Source organism: Myotis nattereri (genome assembly GCF_964212035.1).
Source record: "Myotis nattereri genome assembly, chromosome: 18".
Classification (NCBI taxonomy): Eukaryota; Metazoa; Chordata; class Mammalia; order Chiroptera; family Vespertilionidae; genus Myotis; species Myotis nattereri.
In genome coordinates this window covers 16082692-16109283 of record NC_138093.1, presented here as the reverse complement: position 1 = coordinate 16109283, position 26592 = coordinate 16082692, and the positions used below count along the sequence as shown (strand labels likewise).

The following is a 26592-nucleotide window of genomic DNA, read 5'->3' as shown; positions in this document are numbered from 1 at the left end:
GACAGTGTCAGCATGGGGTGTACATCCAGCCCGACCCCACACGGCTCTTCTCCACCAGGGGCTCCATGGGGCCAGGCACCCGAGTGGCTGGAATTCAGTCCCAGTGGTGACTCACAGGTAACCATAGATTTTTGCCTCCGGAAAACTTGTCTGTGACCCAGGAAGAGAGAGAAAGTGACCTTCCTCACTACCTCCCCTCATGTGCCCTAGAAGTGTGGGCACAGTTTGGTGCCCAGGGGGAGTCCAACCCTGACTGAGGCCAGCAGCACCTGGGTTGGGACAAGGGCTGGTACCAGACAGTCTGTTCCAAGAGGGAGACCCCTAGTGGGAAGCCAGACAGAGTGAGAGAACAGAGCAGCTGCCGCTGTAAAGGTCTTGATGAGAGCCAGCATTTGAGTCATGGCACTGTTTTGCCCTTTGCCGTGGCAAAACCTTGAAACGCTTCTGCAGAAGCATCTACTCTATTGGATGACATCTGCTCTGGGTGCCATCTACTGCGCTGGGTGCCATCTACTGTGCTGGGTGATGCCTACTGCACTGGCCTGGGTAAAGGAAGCCCCTGGCCCACACGTCAGCAAAACCTACTTCTTTCCCTCTACTTGTCACACACACACACACACACACACACACCCTAATCTCCACCAGATCTCCTGGCCAGGCAGTCAGTGGGCCACTCCTCTGTGAATGGGATGGGGGCGCAGTGTTTGAGAGAGAAACCTTTTCTTGGGGATTTCCTGGGGGAGGAATAAACACCTCCCCAAGCCTTTTCCAACACTGCCAGCTGTAACAGTTCACACTGAAGTCTAATCGCGCTTTGAACTGGCAGTTTCTGATCAGGGACCTTCTTCACTGTCTTTACTTACATCTTCACCCATCGCCATGTGACCACCCTCCCATTTCTACTCACTTGCTGAGCAAGATCTTCCCTTCTAGGTCTCAGAACAAAAACCCCAGGGACTGGCTGAAAGCAAACAGAACCAACGGAAGCAGGAAGAACTCGGGTCACAGTTCAAGCAGAACCACTGGCCCAGTAACAGGAGGAGAATGTCTCAGGTAACCGTGGGTATCTTCTGCGTAAAGAAACGGAGACCGAAGAGGTGAAGTGACTATCTAGGGCCACACAACAGGTAACTGACTGACCGTGACCAAAATGAAGTCTCCTGCCTCCCAGGTCAGGGTCTTGCCAGAACTTGGAGCGGTCTCTCTCCGGGGAGAGGAAGCCTGGGAGGTGGAGAGAAGTCAGAGAGGAGGGGGGGTGGGGGCGCCCTCCTCCCTCTTCCACGTGCGGCCCAGCTGGCTTGCCTCCCAGCCTCCTGAGCCCTGGGGAGTTTTCCAGTCTCTCCAGATGAAGACAATCCATCTCCTGCCTCTCCCCTTCAGCTGAGGTCACGACCCAAGTTGAGGAGACAGAATCTCCCCTCCAAGTCCAAGTTCTCCCATCCTAAGAGCATTCCATCTCCAGTGTTAGCCTTGGGCCTTTCTCACTGGATTCCCAACCACAAAGGCCACTGGAAGAGCCTGTCCTTCCCAGCCCCTTGAACACCTGCTTCCACTTTCCCAGGCTTGGAGGTAAGGGCCCAGGCAGCTTAGTTCCTCTCTGAGGCCCTGCATGTCACACAGGCACCTGGGAACATGCACGTGGGGCTGAAGGGGAGGATGGAGGCAGTGCTAAGCGCTGGCACAGCTGTGTTAGGAGAATGGGGGCTTTGATAGCTTCTGAAAGGGGCCAGGAAGCAGGGGTTGCTAGCCCAGGCGAGGGGGTGGCCAGGAATGGCTGGTTATAGCTCTAAGGGCTCCTGAAGCTGAAAGAGAATGGGGGTGGGAAGGGAAAAGGGGGGTGGGGAGTCAGTGGGGAGGCCTACAGACTGAACAACCCCTGCTGTATGAGCAGGAGCCACTGTCCCCTGAGCTTACAGACCCTCGCTTTGAAGGATGCAAACTCTTGTGTTTAGATGAGACCACCAGTCTGTTCCATAAGGAACAGCTGAAGGTACTGGAAGGCTCGACCCTGAGTACAACCAAATCTACTTATTGACAAAAAGCCCCTTCCCTCAGGCTCCCTGCAGTCCTGTCTCTGGCTCCTGATGGGGAAGACCATTCACTCCTCTATGATGCTGGGCCAGCTATTAACCTCTCTGAGACTCAGTCTCTTCACCTGTAAAATGGCACTAACATCTTGATTTATGGTTTTGATGTTGGAACCTTGTAAATGTTTTATAAAATTAAAACACAAAATTAAATAATTAAATTAATTTTAAATTAAATTTTAAAAGAATAAAAGTGCTTCAATCCCTTAAAATCTAAAACTTAAACAAATGCACCTAATTGTATATGAAGTTGGAGGCAAAGCCACCCAGAATTTTCTGATTATAAAACTCAGCATTTCTTTTTTTAAACTCAGCATTTTTACTATATATTTCTAAGAGCAAAAGAGCCATGGAGAAATCTTGATGTTGGCATTACTATTTTGAAAAGTTCTATTTATTATGATAAAGCAAATAATTATAGTGATAGTTTTAAGAACTAAGACTTGCAGTGTAAAAGAAAGTGAAAGTTAAGCAATAACTGCTAACCTTTCATCTGAATTAGACACAACAGCATGAGCTCATGATTTGTGTGTGTGTGTGTGTGTGTGTGTTCTGGAGAACAGTTATATATAACATTTATAAATATTATTTGTGCATACAGTTTATTTAGGAGCAGTAACAATCTGATAACAATGAATATGCCTTGTGCCCAGATTGTAGTCTTGAACTTTCCACTAAAAGGAACCAGGACTCTGGAGAAATTCCAGGCCTGCAGCAGGATAATTTTTCATACTTGAGAACTCAGGTCAAGTTCATGTCAAAAGGACCCAATAGCCAACTTGAGAATACTCCCACTGGCCAAAAAACTTCAGCATTAAGATGAATAATGACTGTAAGAGATGGAAACATATCCAATAATATAAAAAGCCAATAAATTCATATGCTACTAAAACATGAAATCACTGGTCACCTTTGGACAGTGATAGCACACTAACTCACGATTTTGGAAATCCGTAGGCACAGCAGATCCTGTTGATGCCCCTGCCCATATCCTCTTAGCAGTGACCTCAACAAGCCAAAGGCTGCTGACGGTGGAGGAATTTTTCCGACTGGGGCGGTATGCTTGGCCTAAGTGCATGGTGAGTCAGAAGTACCAGAGGATTAATGCCCCTAGAGACAGCCCTCAACCAGTGACAGAGGGTGAAACCCCAGCCCCCGCACCTCTCAGGCAGGAACTGTGAGGCAAGTCCTCCGGTCTCCAGCTGCCCATGGTCATGACCTGTTCAATTATTTGGATTACTTATTCAATTATGTATTAGATTCCTTCCCTTCCCTGTCTCACTTTCCAGGTTTATTAAGATCTGGGAACTTTCAGACCCACAAAGTCATGAGCACATGTGGGTGAGCACAGTATTCCACAATGGCACATTTGTGATTGGGAATGAGCACGCTCAGAGGGCACAAGTAAGCTGCGTGAGCAGGAAGCCCGGGCTCCCATATTGCTTGTCTCTACTGCACCCATGCCTCTCTCTCAGCTCACCCTCTAGTTTTATGGGATTTCTCCGTGGCCATACTCCAGAGGAGGAAAAGCCGAGGCCTGTTTCTTGGATGGGTCACTTTGATATTTTGATGTGAGCTAAACATGGACTGCTGCCACACAACAGACCCACTTAGGGGTGCCCTTGAAAGATAGTGGTGAGGGAGGATCCTCCTAGGAGGTTTCAGGCAATACACTGGCCACCTACTTTGCCGTGAGAGAGGGGACTTGAGTGAAGTATATACATGAACTCTTGAACAGTGGCAAATGGCTTTCTTGGTTGGCCAGGGGCCAGGAAAGGGTAAGGCTGGAAGAGTGGAGATAAGAAAGTCTGGGGAAGAGCTATATGGGTGGACTGACAGCAGTGGGCATTGTATCTTGTGGCAGTACCATTAAAGAACACTCACTGCAGAGGAGACACTGAATAGCCAAGGGAACAACATTCACTGCAGAGGAGACACTGAATAGCCAAGGGAACAGAAGGATTCCAGTGGGTGACAGCCAGCCTTTGTCCTCCTCTATGCCAGGGCTTGCACAATGGGCCCATGAATGGAGTAGCTGTGGCAGCAGACATGGAGGCTATGTGAGGGCCCACCAGCAAGGGCTCCCTCTCACCAAGGCTAATCCAGCTGCTGCTAATGCCTGTCAGCAGCAGAGACAGACACGGAACCTTCAACATGGTACCATCCCTTAAGGAGCCCAACCAGCCACTGGGCAGCATGTTGATTACAATGTACCTCATTCAACCTGGAGGAGAGAGCAATGTCTCCTTACTGGGATTCATATTCTGGATGTGGATTTGCCTTCCCTGCCCACACACCTTGGGCAGCACCATTATCGAAGGACATAAAGGAAGTGACTTAGCCTCATGAGATCCCATATAGTATCACCTCTAACGAAGGGGATCCACTTTACCAGTGAAGGGAATGTGACAGTGGGCATAGGACCATAGTCTCCATTGGCCCTATGATACACCACATCACCTTGAAGTTGTCAGCCTGATAGTGCGCTAGCATGGTCTCTTTACAACACATCTAAATACCAGCTTGGGACCAGCTGGTGTGGCTCAGTGGTTGAGCATCGACCTATGAACCAATGTGCCAGGGCACATACTCGGGTTGCAGGCTTGATCCCCAGTGGGGGGGGGGGGGGGGGAGATGTGCAGGAGGCAGCCAATCAATGATTCTCATCATTGATGTTTCTCTCTCCCTCTCCCTTCCTCTCTGAAATATACCAGCTTGGGGAAACATCATCTGGGATTGGGCTACTGGCCTTCGAAATACAGTATATATTTTGAACAAGTGGCCGTTGTATGGTGCTGCATCCCAGACAGCTAAAAATTATGGGTCAGGAACCAGGGTATGGAAGTAGAATACCCTTTCATAATCAGTCCCATGATCCACGTGGGGAATTTGTGCTTCCTGATCCTGTAAATTTAGGCTCTGCAGAATTAGAAGCCCTAGTTCCTAGGTTGGGAGATGTGTCTACGAGGAGTCACAGTAAGGGTACCACTAAACCTAAGGCAACAGCAGCCTCTGGGTCATTTTGGGTACCTCATGCTAATTGACCAGTAGACCAAAAAAATGTATACTGACAAAGACATATGATCTTGGTTATTCCATGTCCAATGGTAATCATAAACAGGCAATTGCAGCAATGTTGGTCTCTCAAGGGCATGGCAATGAAAGGCTGAGGCCTTCAAGGATGAAGGTCTGGGTTTTTCCATTGTGAAAACACCAGAGACCAACAGAATTAATTGTAGAGGAGGGAGATGTTGAATATTGATTACTCCTTGGAACCAACTGCAGCAATGGCTATTGTAGTTTGTCCCACGAGCCCTCCTGTTGCAAGACACTTTTTTTTTTAAGATTTAGAAATTGCAATCAGCCACCATGTTGAAGAATCAGTGACAGGACAAAGTGAATTTAACATGGGGCCACAAATGGATCTGAGCACTGCCAAGGGTGGACTGTAGATACGATTCATGTTCTTCAGCATCACCTCTACAGGAAGGCTCTTGGTGAACATCTGGGACTCTGCCTGAGGGCTTTTTTTTATGGCTGTGGGGACATGTTTGAGCACAGGGCTAGCCAGGAATACTAGAGGGTTAATGCTTCCAGAAGCAACCCTCAATCTTCCAACAGGAAGTTCACCAATAATACCCTATTTCCATTGCCCCTTGGGTAGGATTCTCTGAGACAGGTTCTACACTGTCTTCCAGAATTCCCCCAAAGGACTGAGCCTCAGTTGCTCCACCTGCTCTATTACACAGCTCTCAGTGGCTTCCTTCCCTTTCCTGTCTCAGTTCTCCACTCCTCTACCAGTGCGTCTTAGCATGACCTTGAACTCAAAGTTTTATACTCAAACTACTTGTACTCAAAGTCTTTTTAAAAAGTATACATTTTTATTGATTTCAGAGAGGGAGAGGGGGAAAGATAAAAACGTCAATGATGAGAGAGAATCATTGATTGGCTACCTCCTGCACACCCCACACTGGGGTCTGAGCCCACAACCCAGGCATGTGCCCTGACTGGGAATTGAGTCATGACCTTCTGGTTCATAGGTCAATGCTCAACCACTGAGCCACACTGGCTGGGTGTAAACATCTTAATTCAACATTTGCTTTTAGGAAACCCTTGTCTTAGTCAGTTTGTGCTGCTATAACAAATGACCATAGATGGGGTGCAACTAACATTTATTTCTCACAGTTCTGGAGTCCAGCAGATCTGGTGTGTGGTGAGGGCCCACTTCCTGGTTGACAGGCAGCAGCTTCTCATTGCATTCTCACCTTGTGGAGAGCAGAGCAAGTTCTCCTGATTCTCTTCTCATGAGGGATCCACCCTCAGGCTTAATTACCTCCCAAAAGCCCCATCTTCAAATACAGTGGCATTGGGGATTAAGGCTTTAACATATGAATTTTGGGGGGAAGGGAAGCACAAAATATAGTCCATAGCAGCCATCTAAAAAAAATGAAAGAGAATCAAGCATTAAGCTTACATTTATAGTTGATGAGGGAAATTTTCCTTTATAGTAGATGATTACAGAGTACAGCTAATAAGTGAAGGAGGGATGACAAAATTAGAACATCTCCATTTTGTACTAATGAAATAATGGCTCTAGAAAATGATCATCAGTAGGTATTACATAAAAAGTTAATGGATGAGTTGAATGGTGGCCACAAAAAGATATGTCCACGTCCAAATCCCTGACACTTGTAAATGTTAACTTATTTTTAAAAAGGGTCTTTGTGGTTGTAATTCATTACATGAATTCATTCCCTAAATGCAGTTAATGGTTTTGAGATAAGATGGGGGTATGGAGGAATACCAATGTGTCCCAGAATCTATACTGCCCTCCTTGGTGCTTGTGGTAGACTTGGGTACTGCTGCTGCTACCAAATACTATTTCCAATTTTGCTTCTAGGGCTAGGCCAAGGTGACTGTTCTTTCCCGCCCCCCTGTGGTTGAGTGGGGCCACGTAATCAGTTCTGGAAAACTGACTTGTGAACCGCAGGGACAGGTGTCCCTCTGGGCCATAGCTATTATTTTTTACTTCTGGCATAGTAACTTACAGCATTTGAGATGGTGACTACTCTATCAGCCTGGGTCCCTGAATAACTAAAATGAGAAGACCCACCCCCTTGTTGACCATAATGTACATGTAGCCTACCTAAGTGAGAAACTTTTATTTTAAGCCACTGAGATTTGGGGTTTGTTTGTCGTCACATCATAAGTTAGCTTGTTCTGACTAATACAATGCCATACAGCAACAAATCCTACAAGCTACCTGCTAAGAACCTGAATAATAATAGTTGTTCTATTGTTGCTATTATTGTTATAATCACAATCATTGATTATTATAGTTACCACTTACTGAGTGCCTCTTATGTGTAACAGGCATGTACTACCCAGTACAGGCATTGTCTCAATTCTGCTCACGGCAACCTTGGGAGGAAGGTATTATCCAATGACCAAGACAGGAAAATCAAAGCTTAGAACTAGCACAAATATTTCATTTGCTATCTGAGGGTTATTGAAAATGCTATTCTTTGATCACTCTCTGTCCCTTATACAAAGTCCTATGGGATGAATTATCTTTAACAATCATAGCAAGAACCGTCTTGGAATGCAAGTTTACATGTACGAAGTGCCATTAGAAAGTTCATGACCTTTGCTCCAGTCATTACTATTCTCTAGACCAGGCTTTTGTGGTGCAGATAGATTGCTTGAACAGTAAAAAATAAAAAATAATATATATGAAAAATGAATTAATGGCATTCGAGTTTGTACGTAGAGCTACTGGAATGCTTCCTTTAGCCAGATGTTAAGAGTGCTCCGGTCCCGTTGCCCCTTTTCCCTGGCGGCCATGGTGGTGGTGAGCGCTAAACCAAACGCACAGTCACCCCAAGTATCAACCCTGCGGGACGTGCTGGTGTGTTTCTCGCCTCCTCCTTCCACGGGGTTGATTTCCCGTTAGTTGTAACAACGGTATAATTTTCCCTTCTTTAATAGTAGTCCTGAAAAACCCTCCTGGGAGACTGGCAGGGCACAAACGCATTTAGAAATATTTTTAGGTCTTTTTATTTGTTCGGTGGTGGGGTGTAGGACTAGGGGTTGGAGCGCTTCCGGCGGATTGGAAGGAATCTTAGGTGAATTTGTGGCGCCCTCTGGTGGTGCTCGGCGAACACCCTGGTTTCTCCGCGTCTGTACCGGGCTCGGAGCCTGCGGCTCTCCCTCCTCGCCACCCTCCCGCAGGCTCACCCCGAAGCGGCAGCAGCCCTTCAAGAGCGCAGTCAGCACGCTTTATCGAGCTCATCCCCCTCACCCTCGATTCCTCGCTGCGCCTACGGCTTCGTCCAACACAAAAACTTCCCGTTATTTTACTGCCGTATACAGAGGTCAGTTCATGTCCCCTGGGCGCCCTCCCACCCCCTAGCAGTGGCTGAGTTGTGTGCTGGGGGCACGCGAACCGCCACGGGGCCTTGATCCGCAGGTCCGGGGTCGTAGCTACACCCCGTCACCGTCACCATCACCGGGGCGCCACCCCTCCCCTCCCGACACCCGACCCTCCCCGCCAGGAGGCCCGGGAGGCGGGTCGGGAGGGGCTGCTCTTCCTCTGGCGGGAGGAGAGGCTGGAGGGAAAGGGCAGCAAGAGACCCCGCCACGACTCCCAGGCGCTGTCCGCGTGCGGAAGGGGCGCGGTGGCCCTACTCGGAGTAGCAGTAGGTCCCGTAGCTGGCCCGCTGGGGCTGCGGGAAGCCGAAGCTGCGCACGCCGGGATCAGGGAGGCCCCCGCAGCGCGGCCGAGGCGTGGTGATGGGGAAGCGCACGCTGCCGTCCGCCAGCCACCCGCCGTCGCACTGGTCCAGCCCCGAGAACTTCCAGGCCGCGTACAGGTGCCCGACCTTCGCCACCACGGCCCCGCGCCGCCGGCACGCCGCCTGGGCTTCGGACAGGGTCAGCCGCCCGGGCACGAAGAACACGTGGCCTGGGGACGGAGCGGGTCACTGACTGGCCGAGAGCAGGACATGCGGGGTACAGCGGGGATTCAGCCTCCCGTCGAGGGCGAGGCTGCGGAGAGCGGGCCGGGCTGGGTGGGAGGAGCGGGCAGGGCTGCGGATGGGGTTGCGGGAGGCGGGCTGGAGCGAGGGGGTGGCGTGAGGCGGTGGCCAGCCTCGAAGAGACAACCAAGCCGGGCGGATCTCCAGCCTCAGGGCTTTCACTTTCCCCGCCCCCACCCGCCAGACCCCGCCCCACCGCCAGACCCCGCCCCCACCCGCCAGGCCCCGCCCTACCAGCTAGACCCCGCCCCATCCTCCAGGCCCCGCCCCACCCGCCAGGCCCCGCCCCTAGCGCCGTGCGCTCGCCCCGCCCGCCCCTCACCTGCCTGCGTGGAGGTGAAACAGAAGGCGTCGTAGCGGTCGCGCTTCCGGTCGCGGGGCCCGTAGCTGCGGATCCCCGGCCGACCGTGGCCGCCGCACGGAGCACGCGCGGTAAGCACAGGGTAGTGCACGGATCCCTCGAGCAGCCAGCCCGCGTTGCACCAGTCCAGCCCCTCGGTCCATGCTGGCGGCAGACGAGGGATTAGAGGCGTCACAGGCAGGAGCCAGACCCGGAGGTCGCCTCCGCTGGGGCCCCTGTAACAGCCCGGAGGGGACCTAGGCGGTGCCCGGGCCGCTCACCCTGGTACAGCTGCGCGTAGGTGGCCAGGCGTCCGCCCTGCTCCTCGCATGCCTGCTTCGCCTCGTAGTAATTGAACTGGTACCTGCCCCGGCTGGGCTGGTACGGAAACACCACACCTGTGGGGTGGCAGACAGCCTGGGGAGGGCCGGCAGACGAGGGAGGGGACGAACAGGCGGGGCCGCCGAGCCGAGAGGGCGGGGGAGATGCTGAGGGAGGAGCCCTGGGATACCCGGATCCGCCCCCGCGCGTCTCCCCCGCTGGCGAGGAGGGGGCTGGAACCGCCGGGCCTCACCCTCCAGGCGCAGGGTCAGCGCCACGCTCTCGTCCTCGATGCCGTTGATGAGCTCACAGCGGTACCGGCCCTCGTCCTCCAGGCGCACGCCCGCAATGACCAGAGAGGCGTCCAGCCGATGCCCCCTCCGCATCCTGGCTCGGCCCTCCAGAGCCCCGTAGCTCCGGGCATGCAGTCCGTTGGTGATGAGGATCGAGGTTTCCCGGAGCTCCCCTGGCTCCACTTTGCTCCAGCGCACCTTGTAGCTGGGAGGCAGGGTGCCCAGGATGCAGGGCAGCGTGGTCGTGGCGCCACGACGAGAGTGAATGACCTCGTGGATGGGGGGCAGGAGGTAGTGGGGGCCCCGGTAGGATGCTGAGCAGAGGGGGCCACAGTGGCAGGAACCCCCGGACCCCACTGTGCCAAGTGCCCATCCAGACCCTGTTCCCCAGGCGGCCCCATTCTCTCCTCCACTGCCCACTCAGCAATAACTCTCACTCCCTGGGTACCTCCAACAGCTGCCTTTCCCACTTTTCCCACACCTGGAGCTTCTCCCCCACAGATTCTGGGCAGGAACTGAGATCTTACCTGGGTCCCCGAGGGCTCTGTGGAAGGTGGTGAAGGCCCACAGGAGAAGGAAGTGACAGAGTGTGGGGAGATTGAGCCAACCTTGCATGATGGGGAGTCAGCCTAGCTGGGTCTACAAGGCACAAAAGGTGGGCCATTCTTCAGGACTAAGGGAATGGGGACAGGGTGGGGAAAGCAGGGTTGGAGATAAACTCCCAGCAGGGATTCCTCAGAGGGACTGTCCAGCTGGAAGCCATGGGGCAGTAATAAGGGGTTTATGTTCATGGCAAAAGGAAAGTGGGAGGGGGAGGGGGTCAATAGCAACCACACCCCCTCCTCTGCCCATCCTGCTTCCTCTCTCCCATCCCTTCAGTCAGCAGGTCCTCTACCTGTCCCCTTCTCATCACAAGTGCCACTTCCCAAGTCTTGCCATCTGGATTGTCAGCTCCAGTCTCTATCCTCTCCCACACTCATTGCCATCTGAAGCCAGAGTAAATGTGTCCTGCTTACCATCTCTCCCTGTTGCCCTGAGCATAAAGCCCAGTTGCTCTGTGATTCAGTCTCTCCCTGCACTTCGCCACCTGTGCCTTCGGCACTGCGCTCCACACATGTTGGACTTCTGGCTCCAGAACAGTCCAAGTTCACTCTCACCTCCTTTGGGAAGCCTTTTCTCTTCCCCCCAGTTCACCACACTGTGGTGCCCTGTGATCCACTTGTCTGGTTCCCCTACTGCACTGGATTGGGGATTTTCCCCCTTAGAAGTACTTTTATCAGCAGCTAAGTCAGCTGTGTGAATTTGAAAGTTATACATATGTATATGTAGTAAGGTTTCCAGTAATTATAAAGTATAAAGTTATAGTTATAAAAAAGATTTCAAACACTGTTGTCTATTTCAGTAGTTCTTTTTCTCCTTTATTGTATCTATTCTTCATCACCTTGATATTTATTTTTAAAGCAGAGGACCCCTTAACTTAGTTTTATTCATTTTAAAAATCTGATTCCTCCACTTCCTAACTGCATGACTTTGAACAAGTTACTTAACTTCTCTCTGACTCAATGTCCTCATTAGTAAAATATGGATAATAATGCGCACCTCCCTTACTGAGTAGTTGTGAGGATTTGATGAAAATAATATAGATAAACTGCTTAAAATAGTGCCTGCTTTGTAGTAGTGCTATGTATGTGTTTCTGGCATACAGTAGGTACTAAATTAATATTGTGTTGTGTGTTAATGAGTGCGCTCATATGCAGGACTTCTGGGAAGGAGAGCTGGGACATGGAGAGAGGGAGGAAACACTGAGGAGGAGTCAGAAGGCTTAGGACCTGAGCTCCATCTTTCTGTAAATGAAGGTCAAAGATGACCTTGCAGAAGGAGAAATGGGGGTTAGGCACAGAAAGGACTTCCCCGTGGCTAATAGGGAAAGTATCTGGGACAGGGACATGAGCAAGAGAACCAGTTCAGTACAGGAGAACCTGGTAAGCAGAGTGATAGTGGGGACGGACTCACTGAGGGACCAATAGTAATAGCTAGCATTAACGTGCCTGAGACTGCTCTACGCACTTTACATGTGTACTCTTATATTTACACCTATCAGCAATCCTACGAGGTAGGAACGATGATTGAACCCCATTTTATATACTCACACAAAGGTGCATACATTTTAGTAAAATTGAGTGAAGTCAAACAGCTTGTGAGAGGAGGGGTTCTCTGGGATTTGAATCAGGATCTGACTGACGCTTAATTTCTTAATGACTGATCTATATTTCTGTATTTTAGAGCAAGTGCACACACACCTTCATACTCCTGACAGAGAATGAGAGAGGGCAGCAACAGCTCCAGCACCTACCTGTTAAAAGCTGGTCTCTTCACAGCGATGGAGGGAGCAGTGACTGGCAGCTTTTTGTCCTGCTGGAGGAAGAGGTTCCAGGTGAAGGAGTTGCCACTGGGAGGTCCAAGCACCTCAGAGCCCGGGACTTAGGCATCTGGTCAGTGCAGTCGCACCTGTTGCACCTTTGAGGAAAGGCTCCTGCCCTGAGCTCACAGAAGAAGCCAAGGGTCCAAGAACTCCACGACCCATTATTCCACTGAGCCAGGGTAAGTGACCCATGTCCAGCCCTGTGACCAGGCACTATATCTGCCGTGCTCACTGCCCTGGGCCCAGGGGAAGATGCTGGGTGTGGGATATGGGGCAGGGACCCATGAAGGGATATGGAGAAAAGGAGGCAGCCAGAAATGACCACCTGGAAGAGTACAGAGAGTGAGGTGCCCTGGTTCATCTAGATGCTTTTGGACCAAAGAAGGGTATTGATTGGTGGGTATGAGGATGTTGGACCAATAGGCATAGAAATGAGGCTCAAAGATCCATAGCAGTCAAGCTCCCGATGCCTGCATTTTTCCATATGGGCCTCATCTGCAGGCTAAGCTGCTGGGCCAACAATCTTGGCTTTATGGGCACTAACTCCATGATAGGCCGGAACTTAGAAAAGCCAGAAGAGCAGTGGGGGAATGGAGCACCCCTCCCCTCCTCCTTTCCCAACGAAGTCCTCACCTCTGCCCTCCGGTGCCTGGGTGCGCATCGCCTATGGGAAGAGGCTCTCAAGGTGGGAACCAGCTGCTTCCAGAAACCTGACCCCTTCTGTCCAGCCCCCCATCTGTCTATCTGTCTGTCCTTTCCTCCTCTGTCCCCACCCCATCGGCAGCACAATTTCCCATTGTCCCCGTCTTTCCCCCATTGTTGAAACAACAGGGGCCCTTTCTTTATCCTTTGGGTAATGGCAATAAAATGTCATCAGCTGGGGATGTGGGACGCAGGACCGGCTGGCACACACCACCGGAAAAAGGGTCTGGGTGGGGGTGGGCTTAGAACAGGAACTAACATCCCCAAGGGGAACAGAATGAGATGAGGGGCAGAGAATGGTCAGTCAGAAGGTTGAAATGGGGTCTCCTTCAATGCTGTAAGCTTCAAGACTTTAAAGAGATCTTGTGTGAGGCTGGGCTCCATAGAGGGAAGAGTGTGTGGTTAGAATTGCAATAGGGGAGATGGAAATTAGACAGCCAGGAGGATTTTTCTGTCCCCAGGACGGGACATGGTATGGGAATGTCTGAGGCTGGAAGGATTTTGGGAAGCTCTCCAAAAGAGTGGTCATATTATTTTTTTCCCTACTTCCCTACCTCCTCTTTCAGCATAGGTACATGATCTTAAAGTTCTCAAGAGAACTTACTTGGGTAGAAATTGACTTCTCTCAAGTCTTCCTTGTTAGGAAGTTTTTTTCTGAAGCCTAAACTCCTATTGGAGTTCAAGCTCATTTTAAAAACCTTTCTAATGAGGTGTAATTTACAGGCAACAAAATGCACAGCTCAATACATTTTGACATGTGCACACGCCATGTAATTACCCCGCTCCCCCATCAAGACACAGAACCTTTCCAACACCCAGAATAAGCAAGCACATTTCCTTTTTGTTTGTTATCAATGCAGAGGGAGGACTCCCTCCAGTAACAGCCCTTTAGAAATGTTCTGAGCTTCAAATGGCCTCTTAGCCTTCTTTCATCTCTGCTGAGCAACCCCACACCAGGAGTTTTGTGTTTCAGAACTGGAGGGAACTTCAGGATGCTTAGCCTCCTCGGTTACCAGAGGCAGAGGAGATGGAGGGGAGAGGGACTTGCCCAAGACCATGCAGAAGGCAGCTGTTGGGTCAAACCTAGAACTTGCTGCTTTTTTCAATAATCCCTCCGTCCACTCCTCTGCTTGACCCTCCAAGTTGGAAGAGCGCCAGGGTTTTGACTATAGATTTAATAATAGGAGCTCGTCACATGGACTTGATTGACTGTCTTTTCCCTTCGGCTCCATCCCTGTTTCTAAGCCCTTCCCTCCTCGCAGAGAGGACAAACAAAGAAGACAAATAACCCCTGTCTCCTGGGCCAGGACACCCTGAGCCAGCGCATCTGATTGGCTTCCACCCAACTCAAACAAACAGCTTCCCACAGAGGGGGGCGGGTCTGCAGTGAAGGCTCCACAGCCCGTCACACCACCACTCCCAGGCTCATGCCTCCCCCACCGCTCCTTTCTCCCCAGATGACTTCCGAACTGTGGTTTAGAAGTCTCTGGTAGGTAAGTCCATAAAAGGCTGAGTTTGGCATGGAGGTAAACCTAGAACTGGTTGATAGATGCCAAAAGGACCGTTTCAGGGTAGGATGAGAAAGGAACAGACCAGGAGTGAACATAGTAAATAGTCAAGCTGAGTTTAGTGTGCTCAAGGTCACTTTCATTCTCAGTTTTCCCCAAGGCACTGCAAAATAGGAATCGAATCAGACTGCGCAGGCTTGAGCTGGCAACTTTTCACTGAACTAGCATCTTTTAAAGAGAGGATTTTGCCACTTCTGCTCCCTACTGACCAGAGGGAGGTGGAATCATCCAGAACACCCATGGAGTCCTGACACCTCTTCCCCTAACATCACAGGCTCAGCTTACCCCCTCCGGGCACGTTTGGCTAATTTTCTTCACCCCTGATGATGGCATGATCCCAGTTTATTACTGGGAATGTCACATGAAGGACTGGAAGAGTTGGCACTTTAGGGGAAAAGGCAGGGAGGGAAGACTGCCTGACTCATACAACATACTCAATACATTTTGGCCCTTATTATAGGGGGGAGGGAGAGAGAAATGCCACAGAGAATAGAATCAGTCAAAACAGACACTAACTGCTTGATTTTAAAGGATCACCTGATTTTTAAAAATACATAAAAAATCACACACACAAAAGTTAATGTCCCACTTATTTTTTTATGACAAAAGTAATACCTACACATAGTGAAAAAGAACTCAGCCACTACTACAGGGTAAAGTAAAAAGCCAAGTGCTTCTTTCCTTCCTTCCTTCTCGCTTCCCCTATAACAATTAAACCATTGTGAAACTTCTCAGTCTGTCAGTTTTTAAGACTCTATAAGCCCTGGATGGTTTGGCTCAGTGGATAGAGCATTGGCCTGCAAACCAAAGGGTCCCGGGTTCGATTCCGTTCAAGGGCACATGCCTGGGGTTGCAGGCTCGATCCCCAGTAAGGGGCAGGCAGAAGGCAGCCAATCAATGGTTCTCTCTCAGTGATGTTTCTATCTCTCCCTCTCCCTTCCTCTATGAAATCAATAAAAATATATTTTAAGCCGAAACTGGTTTGGCTCAGTGGATAGAGCGTTGGCCTGAAGACTGAAAGGTCCCAGATTTGATTCCGGTCAAGGGCATGTACCTGGGTTGCGGGCACATCCCCAGTAGGAGATGTGCAGGAGGCGGCTGATTGATGTTTCTCTCCCATCGATGTTTCTAACTCTCTATCTCTCTCCCTTCCTCTCTGTAAAAAAATCAATAAAATATATTTTTAAAAAATATATATATATATTTTAAAAAGACTACGAGAATGCAGATAAGTAGAAACATACATCATGCATTTATTCTTTTTAAATTTTATTTCAGAGAGAGGAAGCAGAGAGAGAAACATCGATTTATTGTTCCACTTATCTATGCATTTATTGATTGATTCTTGTATGCATGTTCCCTGACCAGGGATCAATCCTGCAACCAACCGAGTTACCTGCTCAGGGCCCATATATTCTTTTTTAATTGAATTGAAATCATATCATACAAACTGTTCCCTACCTTGCTTTTTTCACCTAATAATGTTTTGAGCATCTGTCCTATTAGCACATGACATAAAGCTTCCTCATTTTTTTTTTGTCTGCACGGTATTCCAGTGGGTGACTATAGCATAATTTATTTAATGAGATGCCTATTGATGAATATTTAGGATGCTAGAGGTTGGGACAATTAATCACCTGGGAAAAAATTGAGTCCATAACTCATTCCTTAACCAGGGGTATGGAATGTCATTTGGTCTGCCAAGCTTAGGGGTGAGTTAATGAGGTGTTTGACCAGGCTAATTTTTAAGTTGATAATTCTGTATGGCCCTCAAATGATGTTATATATATCCAGATGGCCCTTGGCAGAATAAAGGTTCCCCATCCCTGCCTTAACTAAATACATTTCAGGAAGCTCAAAGATTTAAACTTAAGAATAAGTTGCTCATTTTTCCTGGTCACTCCCATGCATACAAGAGGTATACATGCTGTTAAACTTCTGTGTGTTTTTTAAATGAAGCCAGAATGAATTATAGAATAATCTTTTTTAAAATATGTTTTTATTGATTTCAGAGAGGAAGGGTGAAGGAGCGAGAAACAGAAACATCAATGATGAGAGAGCATCGTCGATCGGCTGCCTTCTGCACACCCCCCATTGGGGATCAAACTCGCAATCCGGACATGTGCCCTGACTGGGAATCAAACCAGCAACCTCCTGGTTCATAGGTCAATGCCCAACCACTGAGCCATGCCAGCTGGGCTAGAATAATCATTTAAATTAGAAGGCAACTTTTATTGCTTTTTAAAGTGATTATACAATGATACATTTAATTGTAGACAATTTAACAAACAAAATCATTTTTAAAAATTATCTTTATTGTTGAAAATATTACAGATATTCCCTTTGTTTTCTTTCCCATTGACCCCCTCCACCCCGAACCCGCCCCTTCCAGGCCTTCCCCACACTATTTTCTGTGTTCATTGGTTATGCATATATGCATATAAATTCCCTGGTTCATCTCTCCACATAAAATCATTTTTAAAAATAAAAATTCCCTCCCTAGCTGGTTTGGCTCAGTGGATAGAGTGTCGATCTGTGGACCGAAAGGTCCCAGGTTTTATCTCAGTCCAGGGCACGTGCCTGGGTTGAGGGTTCGATCTCCAGTGTGCAGTGTGCAGGAGCAGCCGATCCATGGTTCTCTCTTATCATTGATGTTTCTATCTCTCCCTCTCGCTTCCTCTCGGAAATCAATAAAGATGTATTTTAAATAAATAAATAAATAGAATGCTATACCTGAGATCTACAGCAGGTGGCGTAAGAATACTGCGTTACCACTCAGACGCTCTAACCACTGGGCGACCGACCAGGGCACTATGTGGCATACTGTATTTTCAAACTAAAATTAATTCTATGGAAGATTTTTTATGGACATAAGGGAGTATGACACATTGAGCAATCATGACAAAGCTTTACTATGAAATGGCAGTTTTCCTTTTTGAAGTTCCTAGGAGGCGTTAATTTACCATAAATACTGATACAGGGAGGCAAATGACGGATACTTTTTTCAGGTTTTAGTCCTTGGGTGGCTCGGTGAAGGAACAGTTTGGGGGGTGGGAATGCTGACTTCTTTGCATTATCTTCTTTCCCTTGTCTGCTACAGCCAGTCCAAACCCCTCATCCTGGCTTGCATTCCGGATCCTACATCTCTCTCCATGCCCCACCCGCCTCCTCCAGTCCCACTCAGGATCCCAACTTCCCCTGAATAGGTACTAGTGAAGTCAGGGCTCGTGTCTTATGCACATTTTATCACCAGTACCGAAAGGACAGGTCCTGGCACACAGTTGTGGGTCAAAAATGTTTGATGGACCTGCTGAAACCTCTAATCTCTAGGCTTTTATTAATAACTGTGCCCGCAAAATTCACCCCAAAGGTGCTACCTCCTCGGCCTCCACCTATCTCTAGGGCACTCTCGATGCTTTCCCCTAGCGTTTCCTTCCTCTTATCTGTGCCCGGGGCTGGCTCAGCGTTGGACCCGAAGCTGTTTTCGGTATCTTAGCACGTAAGTGCCTTGGTCGCTGCAGGTGGGCAGTGAATGGAACCCGCCCCCGCCCCTCACCCCGCCCTCCGGAAATGGGCACGCTCAGGGGCCGAGTTTCTATAGCAACCATACCAGCAATGGGCCCACCCCCAGACTGTTTCTCCTGGGAGGACCGGGACAGTGGTTCCCGCTTTCGTCTCTATGGTTTCGACAGCCTAGAAGGACCAAAACGGTACTTCCGGGAAGGTGGCCGCTCACAAGTCAGATCTGCACATGTTTCCGCCGGGAGGACCCCGCAGTGACGGTAAGGGCTGCTGTCTCCTGAGGGGTGCCGCTTGGAGCCCGGGCTCAAGAGAGTAGTGTTACCACATGAAACTGCAGAGGGGGCTGGAATGTAGACCTCAAAGGAGGGAGGCCCAGGGGAAAGGTAGCCGGCTCTTCACCTCCGCTGTAAGAAGCGAGGCCCAGGAACCTTCCCCGGAAGACTCGGGTCGACCGGAGAGGAGACAGTTCCTGAGAGCGTGCTCGCAGCCTTCCCGGAGACCTGGCTGCTTTTGTCCACAGGGGTCCACTGTGAGTCCACAGCAGTCCCCCCTGTGCCATTCAGTTCAACGACTGACTGAACGCGTTCTCACTTCCCGGCGCTGCGCCAAGTGCACCGAGGTTGGGGAATAAAGCCCGTCCCTGGCCCCAGGGCGTATTGTTTCAGTGACCGCGACAAGGGGCAGGTGGGGGATACTGCAGAGAGCACAGAGCTGTAAGAGACAGGAGTGTGGCCATTAACGCCGGCTCTGGGATGCGTGGGATCCTGGACCCACTACATGCCAGTTGTTTGATTTGGGCAAGTAATTAAACTTCGCAGTGCTATTTCTTCGTTTGCAGATTACAGTAATACCATGTCCTAAAGCTGCCGTGGGCAAACTACAGCCCGCAGGCCGGATTCGGCCTGTTTGAAATGAATAAAACTAAAAAAAAAAAAGACCGTACCCTTTTATGTAATGATGTTTACTTTGAATTTATATTAGTTCACACAAACACTCCATCCATGCTTTATTCCGGCCCTCTGGTCCAGTTTAAGAACCCATTGTGGCCCTTGAGTCAAGAAGTTTGCCCACCCCTGTAGGGTTGTTGGATTAAATGAGATAATCTGTGTTAAGCAATTAGCAACAGGCTGTCATCGAGTAAATACATAAGTATTATTATTATATTATTACTGAAATTTGGGAGCTGATAGGTCATAGATAACTTCTGAGAAGAAGCAGAGTTTTGAGGTGGCCTTAAAGACTTCGGTGTTTGAATTTTACTTTAACAGTATCAAGAAGCATGATAGGGCCTTTCTTCACGCAATGCTTTTTTTAAAATACATTTTTATTGATTCCAGAGAGGGAGAGAATCATTGATTGGCTGCCTCCTGCAACCTACTGGGGATCGAACCTGCAACCCGGGCATATGTGAGGTGACTGGAATCGAACCTGAGACCCTTTAATCTGCAGGCCAACACTATTCACTGAGCCAAACTGGCTAGGGCTTCACACAATGCTTTTCTGTGGGGACTGTCAAGGTATCTGCTAGGTTTACAGGTAATCGTTCTTCACAGTAGAAATGTGAACAGAAATGTGAGTCATTCTGAATTTGCTATTCTTCAAACCTAACCAGACCGGTCATCATTCTGTTTTTGTTTGTTTTTTATGTTTTTATTGATTTTAGAGAAAGAAGGGAGAGGGGGGAGAGATAGAAACATCAATTGTTTGTGTCCTGCATGCTCTCTACTGGGGATTGAGCCCACAGCCCTGGGCATGTGCCCTGACCTGGAATTGAACCGGTGACTTCTTGTTTCATGGGATGACACTCAACCAGCTGAGCCACAGTGGCTGGGCTTGTCATCATTCTTAAGCCTAATATATAATGCTTAGGAGGAGTGGCTTAATGATGTCTCTCAGCCCGGCTGGTGTGGCTCAGTGGTTGAGCATCAACCTATGGACCAGGAGGTCACGGTTGGATTCCCAGTCAGGGTGCATGCCTGGGTTGCAGGCTCAATTCCCAGTTTGGGAGGGTGCCGAAGCAGCTAGTCAACGATTCTCATCATTGATGTTTCTCTCTCTCTCTCTCCCTCTCCCTTCCTCTATGAAATTAATAAAAAAAATACATATTTTTTAAAATGATGTATCTGATTTTTTTAAAGCATACTTACTAGACCTTCCTAAACTCACATGCAAGTTTTACCTTCAGAACTGTCACTTTGGGAGGCTGCAGGATTACCCCAGTAATGCCATTGATCAGCTTTAAAATTAGTCTGCAGTGCCTGTAATAAACGATCTGTATAAGTTAACGTTAGTGAATTGAGTCAGCAGTAGTAGTCTTGGTTTTGAATGCCTTTTGTAATAAGCCATCTTAACCACTCCAGAGGCAAATCTGGTATCTAAGTTCAATAAAGCCATTTTGGGGTCCAAAAAGAACGGTGGAATGACTATAAAAAATGCAATTAGGCCCTGGCTGGTGTGGCTTAGTTGGTTGAGCATCATCCAGTACACTGAAAAGTCGCTGGTTCAATTCCAGGTCAGAGCACATACCAGGTTGCGGGCTCAATCCCTGGTTGGGATGTGTGCAGGAGGTGGCCAATCAATGTTTCTCTCTCACATCAATGTTTTTCCCTCTCTCTCCCTCTCCCTTTCTCTAAAATCAATAAAAACATTTTATTAAGAATCTTTATTTTTGTTAAACCTCACCTGAGAATATTTTCTCATTGATTTTTAGAGAGAGTGGAAGGGAGGAGGAGACACAGAGAAAGAGAGAAACATCAATGTGAGAAAGACACATCAATTGGTTGCCTCCCACATGCACTCAATCAGGGCCAGGAATCAAGCCTTGACCAGAATAGAACCCAGGATCCTTCAGTCCACAGACAGATGCTCTATCCACTGAGCCAAACTAGCTAGGGCAATAACAACAATTTTTAAAAAAGAACATTATAATTAAAAAATGAAATTAGTTGGGGATGTGATAGAAAGAGGGCCACTTTAGAGTCGGCAACCTAGGCTCATATTCCAGCTCCATCTCTTACTAGCTGTGTAATCCCAGGCAAGAAACACAGGTTTTATTTCCCTCATTTGTCAAGTAATGATAATACCTAACAGGACTGTCAGGATTAAAGGAAACTAGAATATGGGTAATCCACCTGTTGTGCATTAAGTGCTCAGTAAGAGTGTCCTTCCTGAGCTGGACAATTTCAAGAGGGGTGCGTGAACAAGACGGAAAGACAGCGGCAGTGGGGAAGAGGTGTGTGGCACCCACCCTGAAAGGACAGTATAAATGCTAGGGCATAGGTGTAGGGTATGGGCTCTACTAAGTACTGTTATAACTCAGGTTAACAAGCATCTCATTGCTGTTTTTACATGGCAAAGAGTGGGGACTGCACACAAGCTGCCTGGTTTGAGTTCTACACACATTAGCTGCATGACCTTGAGCAAGTCGTCTAACCTCTTCAGACCTCCGTTTTCTCATTTTTAAAACAGGGATAGTCATACTTTCCTGGAGGTAAAGTTCAGAAAATCTTCCTGGGATGGGAAGATTAAGTGACATGATTCACGTAAGGCCTTAGCACAGCCTGGCATGCGGTGAGCTCTCTATCAGTTACTAACTTTTGACATGTTGGCATTGACCTCTCTGGTGAGACAGGGAGCTCCCCAAGGACCAGGGCTCCTTCCTCTGTCTCTGCCTCAGTTTCAGGAAAGAATTCTCGTGAGAGCAATCAGGATGGATTGGGTGTATGACGGCTCTCTCTCCTTTCCTTTAAAGGGATGATAAGTGACCTCTTCTTCTCTGGTGAGGACCTGAGGACAGTGACCCTTTTCTCAACATGAAGGTCACCCCGGAGGTTAGGAGTCATGGGATGAAGTTTGCTGAGGAGCAGCTGCTAAAGCACGGATGGACTCCAGGTGATCCCCATGGGTACCTTCCACATGACCCCAATTCCCTGCCTACCCTCTGCCCAAGGGAGAGGCATCATCCTGGAATATCCCTATGCAGTCCACTCAGTTGGAGGAGGGAAACTAGCTTAAAGGGAAATTTGCAGAAGAAAATTTCTGACTGTTCCAAAAAAGGGGAGAAGAGGAAGAAATTTGACAGTGGGTATTAAGAAATGGTTGGGAGGACAGGGGCAGAGGGGAAGAAACACAACATCTGTCCTGAAAGAATTATAAAGAAGAAGAGATAACGGCAGGGGGACTGCATGGAGAGGTGTCAGAAAGAATGGAACTCGGAGGGCTTCTGAGAGGGATAGAGCTTGCCCAGTGCTACCAGTGGCATGTGCTGGGGTGCCTGTGAGAGCTTGGGGCAGGCAGAATAAGCTAAGTCACTCACTGTCTTCTGCAGGCAAAGGCCTGGGCCGGAAGGAGAATGGCATTACCCAGGCCCTCAGGGTGACGCTAAAGCAGGACACTCATGGGGTAAGACTGGGCAGGCTGAGGGAGGTGTGGACGGGGGAGGGGGAGCCCTTGAGGACAGGGAGGCAGGTTCGGAGTTCATACTTCTTCCTCTGGCAGGTGGGACATGACCCTGCCAAGGAGTTCACAAACCACTGGTGGAATGAGCTCTTCAACAGAACGGCAGCCAGCTTGGTGGTGGACACTAAGCAGGTATGAGCTCTAATAGACGGGCATGTGAACCATGAGGCCTGGGACAGGTGGAGGTGAGGGAGCAAGGGACTGTCACCCACTCACTGAAACTTCCCCACAGGACGGAGTACAGATAAGGCGCCTTTCTAAGGAGACCACCCGTCATAACCATCCCAAGCCCAACATGCTGTATCAGAAGTTTGTGAAGGTATTAGAGGCTGGGGGTGAGAGGGTTCATCCTTTTTTTTTCCTTCCTTGGGGCCTTGTATGCCCTGCATATTCTCAGGTTTGTCCTAACAGTGGGATCCTGTTACCAACCCCTTGCTGTTGCTTAGACTGCTCAGACCCCAGGGAAGAATTGGGGGGGCGGGGGGCAGCAACAGAGTGGGTGGTAGGGCATAATCAGGAGCTGCCAGAGTGGGGCAGGGAGGGGATGTCCAATTTAAAGGACTTGGAAGTCAGAGACCTGAGAGATTATCTGGTCCATTCTTATTTTGCACATGTGGCCAACGGTGGGGCAAGAAGGGCTTGTTGAAGAGCCCACAGTTGGCTAGTAATGGCAGACAGGACTGGAACCCAGGTCTTCAGACTCCCACCTACTAAGCATATCAATAGAAGGGAGCTACAGTGGATAGAGCGTCGGCCTGCGGACTGAAAGGTCCCAGGTTCGATTCCGGTCAAGGGCATGTACCTGGGTTGCGGGCACATCCCCAGTAGGAGATGTGCAGGAGGCAGCTGATCGATGTTTCTCTCTCATCGATGTTTCCAGCTCTCTATCTCTCTCCCTTCCTCTCTGTGAAAAATCAATAAAATATATTTAAAAAAAAAATAGAAGGGAGCTAATATTTAATGGTCACCTCCTATGTGCCAAGGTATCTAGCAGATCTTTCCCATTTCTCTTCATCTCTGTGGCCATCTTCTATCCCAGACCATCATCTTCTACCTTTAACAACCTTATAAACCAGACTCATCACCTCTAATCTAACTCCCCACTCCAGTCAGTTCATCCTCCACACAGCATCCAGAGTGCTCTAAAACAAAAATTTCATTATTTCATCGACAACTCCTTGATTTACAATGACACAGATTCAGACTGGCTCATGTGGCCTTGTCCCTGCCACCTTCTCTAGCTCTGTCTCTTGCCACTTATCTCAGGATCTTCATACTTTAGCCAGATGGAGCCGTTATTTTTAAGTTTTTGCACATGCTATTCCCTCTGCCTGGATTTTTCTACTCCCTGTCCTCCTTTACCTGATTTTTTTTGTCTCCCAGAGCTCAGCCACTTCTAGAAACTGTTTCCTAAACCCTGAGATCTGAGTGGGTGCCCCTCCTGTAGCACGAACTCTCATCCTAATTGCTAATGTTCTGCCATATTCCCTTCCCCCCTCACCATGTAGATGCCATCTGGGCTGGACCATCTCATTCTTTTTCCACTCCGTATCCTCAACCCTTGGCCCATCGTAGGTTCTCAATCTGGTCAAATGAAGTACTGTGCGTAGGTGTTGGGGATGGGGGGGCGGGGGGGGGAGGTGTCATCTTTATTGTCAAGATACTTGAACTATGGGATGACCACCCGGGGACACTTGTCCCACTGTGAAGACCTGATGGCCCTTTCTCCCTTCTTGTTGTGCCCACTAGCCAGGAGGCCAGGGCTGCTCTCCCCCCCACCTCCCACAGCCCTTCTGCTCAAGCTCAAGTATGCAGTTTGGTGCAGCTCTCTGTGGTCTGCAGGAGTGATATTGGGGGCTGGCAAATTTGTGCCTCTGGGTATGACTTCCTGGGGAGGCTCCCAGGAGGGAAAAGGGATAGCAGTGGTGTGTTGAGTGGGCCTTGTCCACCTCATGATTCCTTCTTCTAGACTGCCACACTGACCTCAGATGGGGAGAAGCCAGACAAGGACTTGGAAAGCTGCAGTGATGATGACAACCAGGAGCCCCAGCCTTCAAAAATGTGAGACTTCATTTTAGCGCTGGGGGCAAGTGGGAGGAGATGCTGCAGATCTCAAGAGAAAGGACCAGGTCTAAAATAATGCTTGGCTGGGGCTTCTTCGGGGTGGAACTGTTCTGTACTAATCTTTGTATCTCGAAGGAATGTTTTAGAGGGGAGGAGAGATCAAGCTTTTCCACCAGATCTGTTTGTAATTTCTGATCTCCCCCACCCCAAACCTCCACCAGTCTGACTGATGAGATGCTGCTCCAAGCCTGTGAGGGTCGAACAGCACACAAGTAAGTAGTTACTTGTTAGCTCCTGAGTCTCCCTTCTCTCCCTGTCACAAGCCCACCCCTAAGGATGGCCTATATCACTTCTTGACTCTTTTTTATCCCAGGAATGTGATTCATACTACCTGCCCATATCTGAAGCTGCTTTTAAGATAGCTCCTCCCCTACCAACTTCCCCTACAGTCTCAAGAATTAGGCTTTTTCCTGATACCTACCCTCTGACTTTGGCCCTATTTCAGGGCTGCCCGTCATGGAATTACGATGAAGGCTAAGCTTGCTCGTTTGGAGGCCCAGGAGCAGGCCTTCCTGGCTCAGCTCAAAGGTCAGGACCCTGGGGTCTCTCAACTGCAGACTGAGAGCAAGCCCCTCAAAAAAAAGAAAAAGAAGCAGAAAGAGGAAGAGGCTACAGCAACTGAAAGGAATGCAGACAAGGAGTATCCCAAATGTACTGACCAGAGCATCAGGAAAAGCAAGAAAAGACAACTTCAAGATAGGAAAGAGGGGACAACTGTAGGGGATGAAGAAGAGGTCACAGAAACAGGAGGGTGTGGGGAACTACAGAGCAGAGAACAAACTGATTCATCCCACAGGAAAAGGAAGAAAAAGAAGAGGCAGCACCATGAAGAGGAGAAGCTGGGGGTCTCAGGTAGAGGAGGAGGTAAGGGGGGTGTAGGTGCTATCAGAACAGAGAAGGTAGAGAGCCAAGCACACACTGATTCACACAGCAGAAGCAAGAAGCAGCAGTGCGAGGAGGAGGAAGACTTGAATATGGAGGATAAAGAAGGTGAGGAAGCTGCTGTAGATGGTGGGACCAGGGAAGCAGAAAGCAGAGCATGCAGTGATAAGAAACGCAGAAGCAAGAAAAGACAGCGGCATCAGGAGGAGGGTGTCGTGGACATAAGCGATGGACATGAGGATGGCAGGATTAGGGAAGCAGAGAGCAGAGCACACCCTGGCTCAAGCAGCAGAGGTAAGAAGAGGAGGCAGCAGCAAGCAGAGGAGGAAAGAGCCGCAGTCAGCACTGACCAGAGAGCAAACAAGAAGAAACTGAAGAAGAGAGACTGAAGGTCGGGTGAGGGTGGTCCTCAATCAATTTCTTTTCAGGAGTTGTTGAAATCTCAGAGGCCTGAGTTGATGCAGGTCTCCTGCACCCCCCCAGTGAGGGGTCCTTCCCGAGGAGGAACCAGCTCTGGATACCAGCATGCTGAGAGGAGCGGTAGCACCTGCCTTATTGAGGGAATGGGCTTCTTCCCCTTTGCAGCTCTAACCCAGAGATCATGAACTCAGATGCCCATCGGAGCCAGGCAGCCAAGGGACAAGGAGTGCTTGGGGCTTTGGGAATAGGAATGCAGATACCCTTTGAAGGGGCATCCTTGCTAAAAGAAACTAAAAATGATTTATGTGATATGTCCTGATTCTTAAATATTGTGAAGCTAAGGAAAACATACAATTCTCATTCTGTGAGCTGGTTTCTAACACTATGCCAAATGAGTCAATAAATGTCAGCTTGGG

General features: G+C 49.1%; 2 protein-coding genes across 10 annotated transcripts; one reads left to right on the top strand and one right to left on the bottom strand.

Annotated features, from left to right (window-relative positions):
- Positions 1–933: 933 nt before the first annotated feature.
- GPATCH4 (G-patch domain containing 4) lies at positions 934–26592 on the top strand. 6 transcript variants are annotated; one of them, XM_081112064.1, is made up of 10 exons: positions 934–1053; positions 3045–3166; positions 12362–12679; positions 22044–22183; positions 22620–22693; positions 22790–22882; positions 22983–23069; positions 24720–24811; positions 25036–25086; positions 25320–26592. In XM_081112064.1, the coding sequence occupies exons 4-10, from the start codon at positions 22105–22107 to the stop codon at positions 26143–26145; spliced, it is 1302 nt and encodes a 433-aa protein (XP_080968190.1). In that variant the 5' UTR covers positions 934–1053; positions 3045–3166; positions 12362–12679; positions 22044–22104; the 3' UTR covers positions 26146–26592. The 6 variants fall into 6 exon arrangements, with proteins under 6 accessions (XP_080968190.1, XP_080968192.1, XP_080968193.1 ...); XM_081112066.1 differs by lacking the exon at positions 934–1053 and having other exon boundaries at positions 2897–3166; XM_081112065.1 differs by lacking the exons at positions 934–1053; positions 3045–3166 and adding an exon at positions 9449–9556.
- HAPLN2 (hyaluronan and proteoglycan link protein 2) lies at positions 5956–13282 on the bottom strand. Of its 4 annotated transcripts, XM_081112071.1 has the most exons (8): positions 13134–13245; positions 12432–12493; positions 10606–10717; positions 10039–10392; positions 9746–9862; positions 9447–9629; positions 8969–9051; positions 6244–6524 (listed from the first exon to the last, which is right to left on the bottom strand). In XM_081112071.1, exons 3-8 carry the CDS (start codon positions 10691–10693, stop codon positions 6417–6419), a joined length of 933 nt encoding a protein of 310 aa, XP_080968197.1. In that variant the 5' UTR covers positions 10694–10717; positions 12432–12493; positions 13134–13245; the 3' UTR covers positions 6244–6416. The 4 variants fall into 4 exon arrangements, with proteins under 4 accessions (XP_080968198.1, XP_080968197.1, XP_080968196.1 ...); XM_081112072.1 differs by lacking the exon at positions 8969–9051 and having other exon boundaries at positions 5956–6524; positions 9451–9629; positions 12432–12490; positions 13134–13271; XM_081112070.1 differs by lacking the exon at positions 6244–6524 and having other exon boundaries at positions 7106–9051; positions 13134–13282.

Excerpts from the sequence above, each read along its gene's own strand:
- HAPLN2 (XM_081112070.1), bottom strand. The coding sequence starts at position 10,693 with ATGCAAGGTTGGCTCAATCTCCCCACACTCTGTCACTTCCTTCTCCTG. Across the intron at positions 10,393-10,605 it reads CAGAGCCCTCGGGGACCCAG|CATCCTACCGGGGCCCCCAC; the intron begins GTAAGATCTCAG and ends CCCTCTGCTCAG. Across the intron at positions 9,052-9,446 it reads TTTCACCTCCACGCAGGCAG|GCCACGTGTTCTTCGTGCCC; the intron begins GTGAGGGGCGGG and ends CTCCGTCCCCAG.
- GPATCH4 (XM_081112064.1), top strand. The coding sequence starts at position 22,105 with ATGAAGGTCACCCCGGAGGTTAGGAGTCATGGGATGAAGTTTGCTGAG. Across the intron at positions 24,812-25,035 it reads GAGCCCCAGCCTTCAAAAAT|TCTGACTGATGAGATGCTGC; the intron begins GTGAGACTTCAT and ends AACCTCCACCAG. Across the intron at positions 25,087-25,319 it reads GAGGGTCGAACAGCACACAA|GGCTGCCCGTCATGGAATTA; the intron begins GTAAGTAGTTAC and ends GCCCTATTTCAG.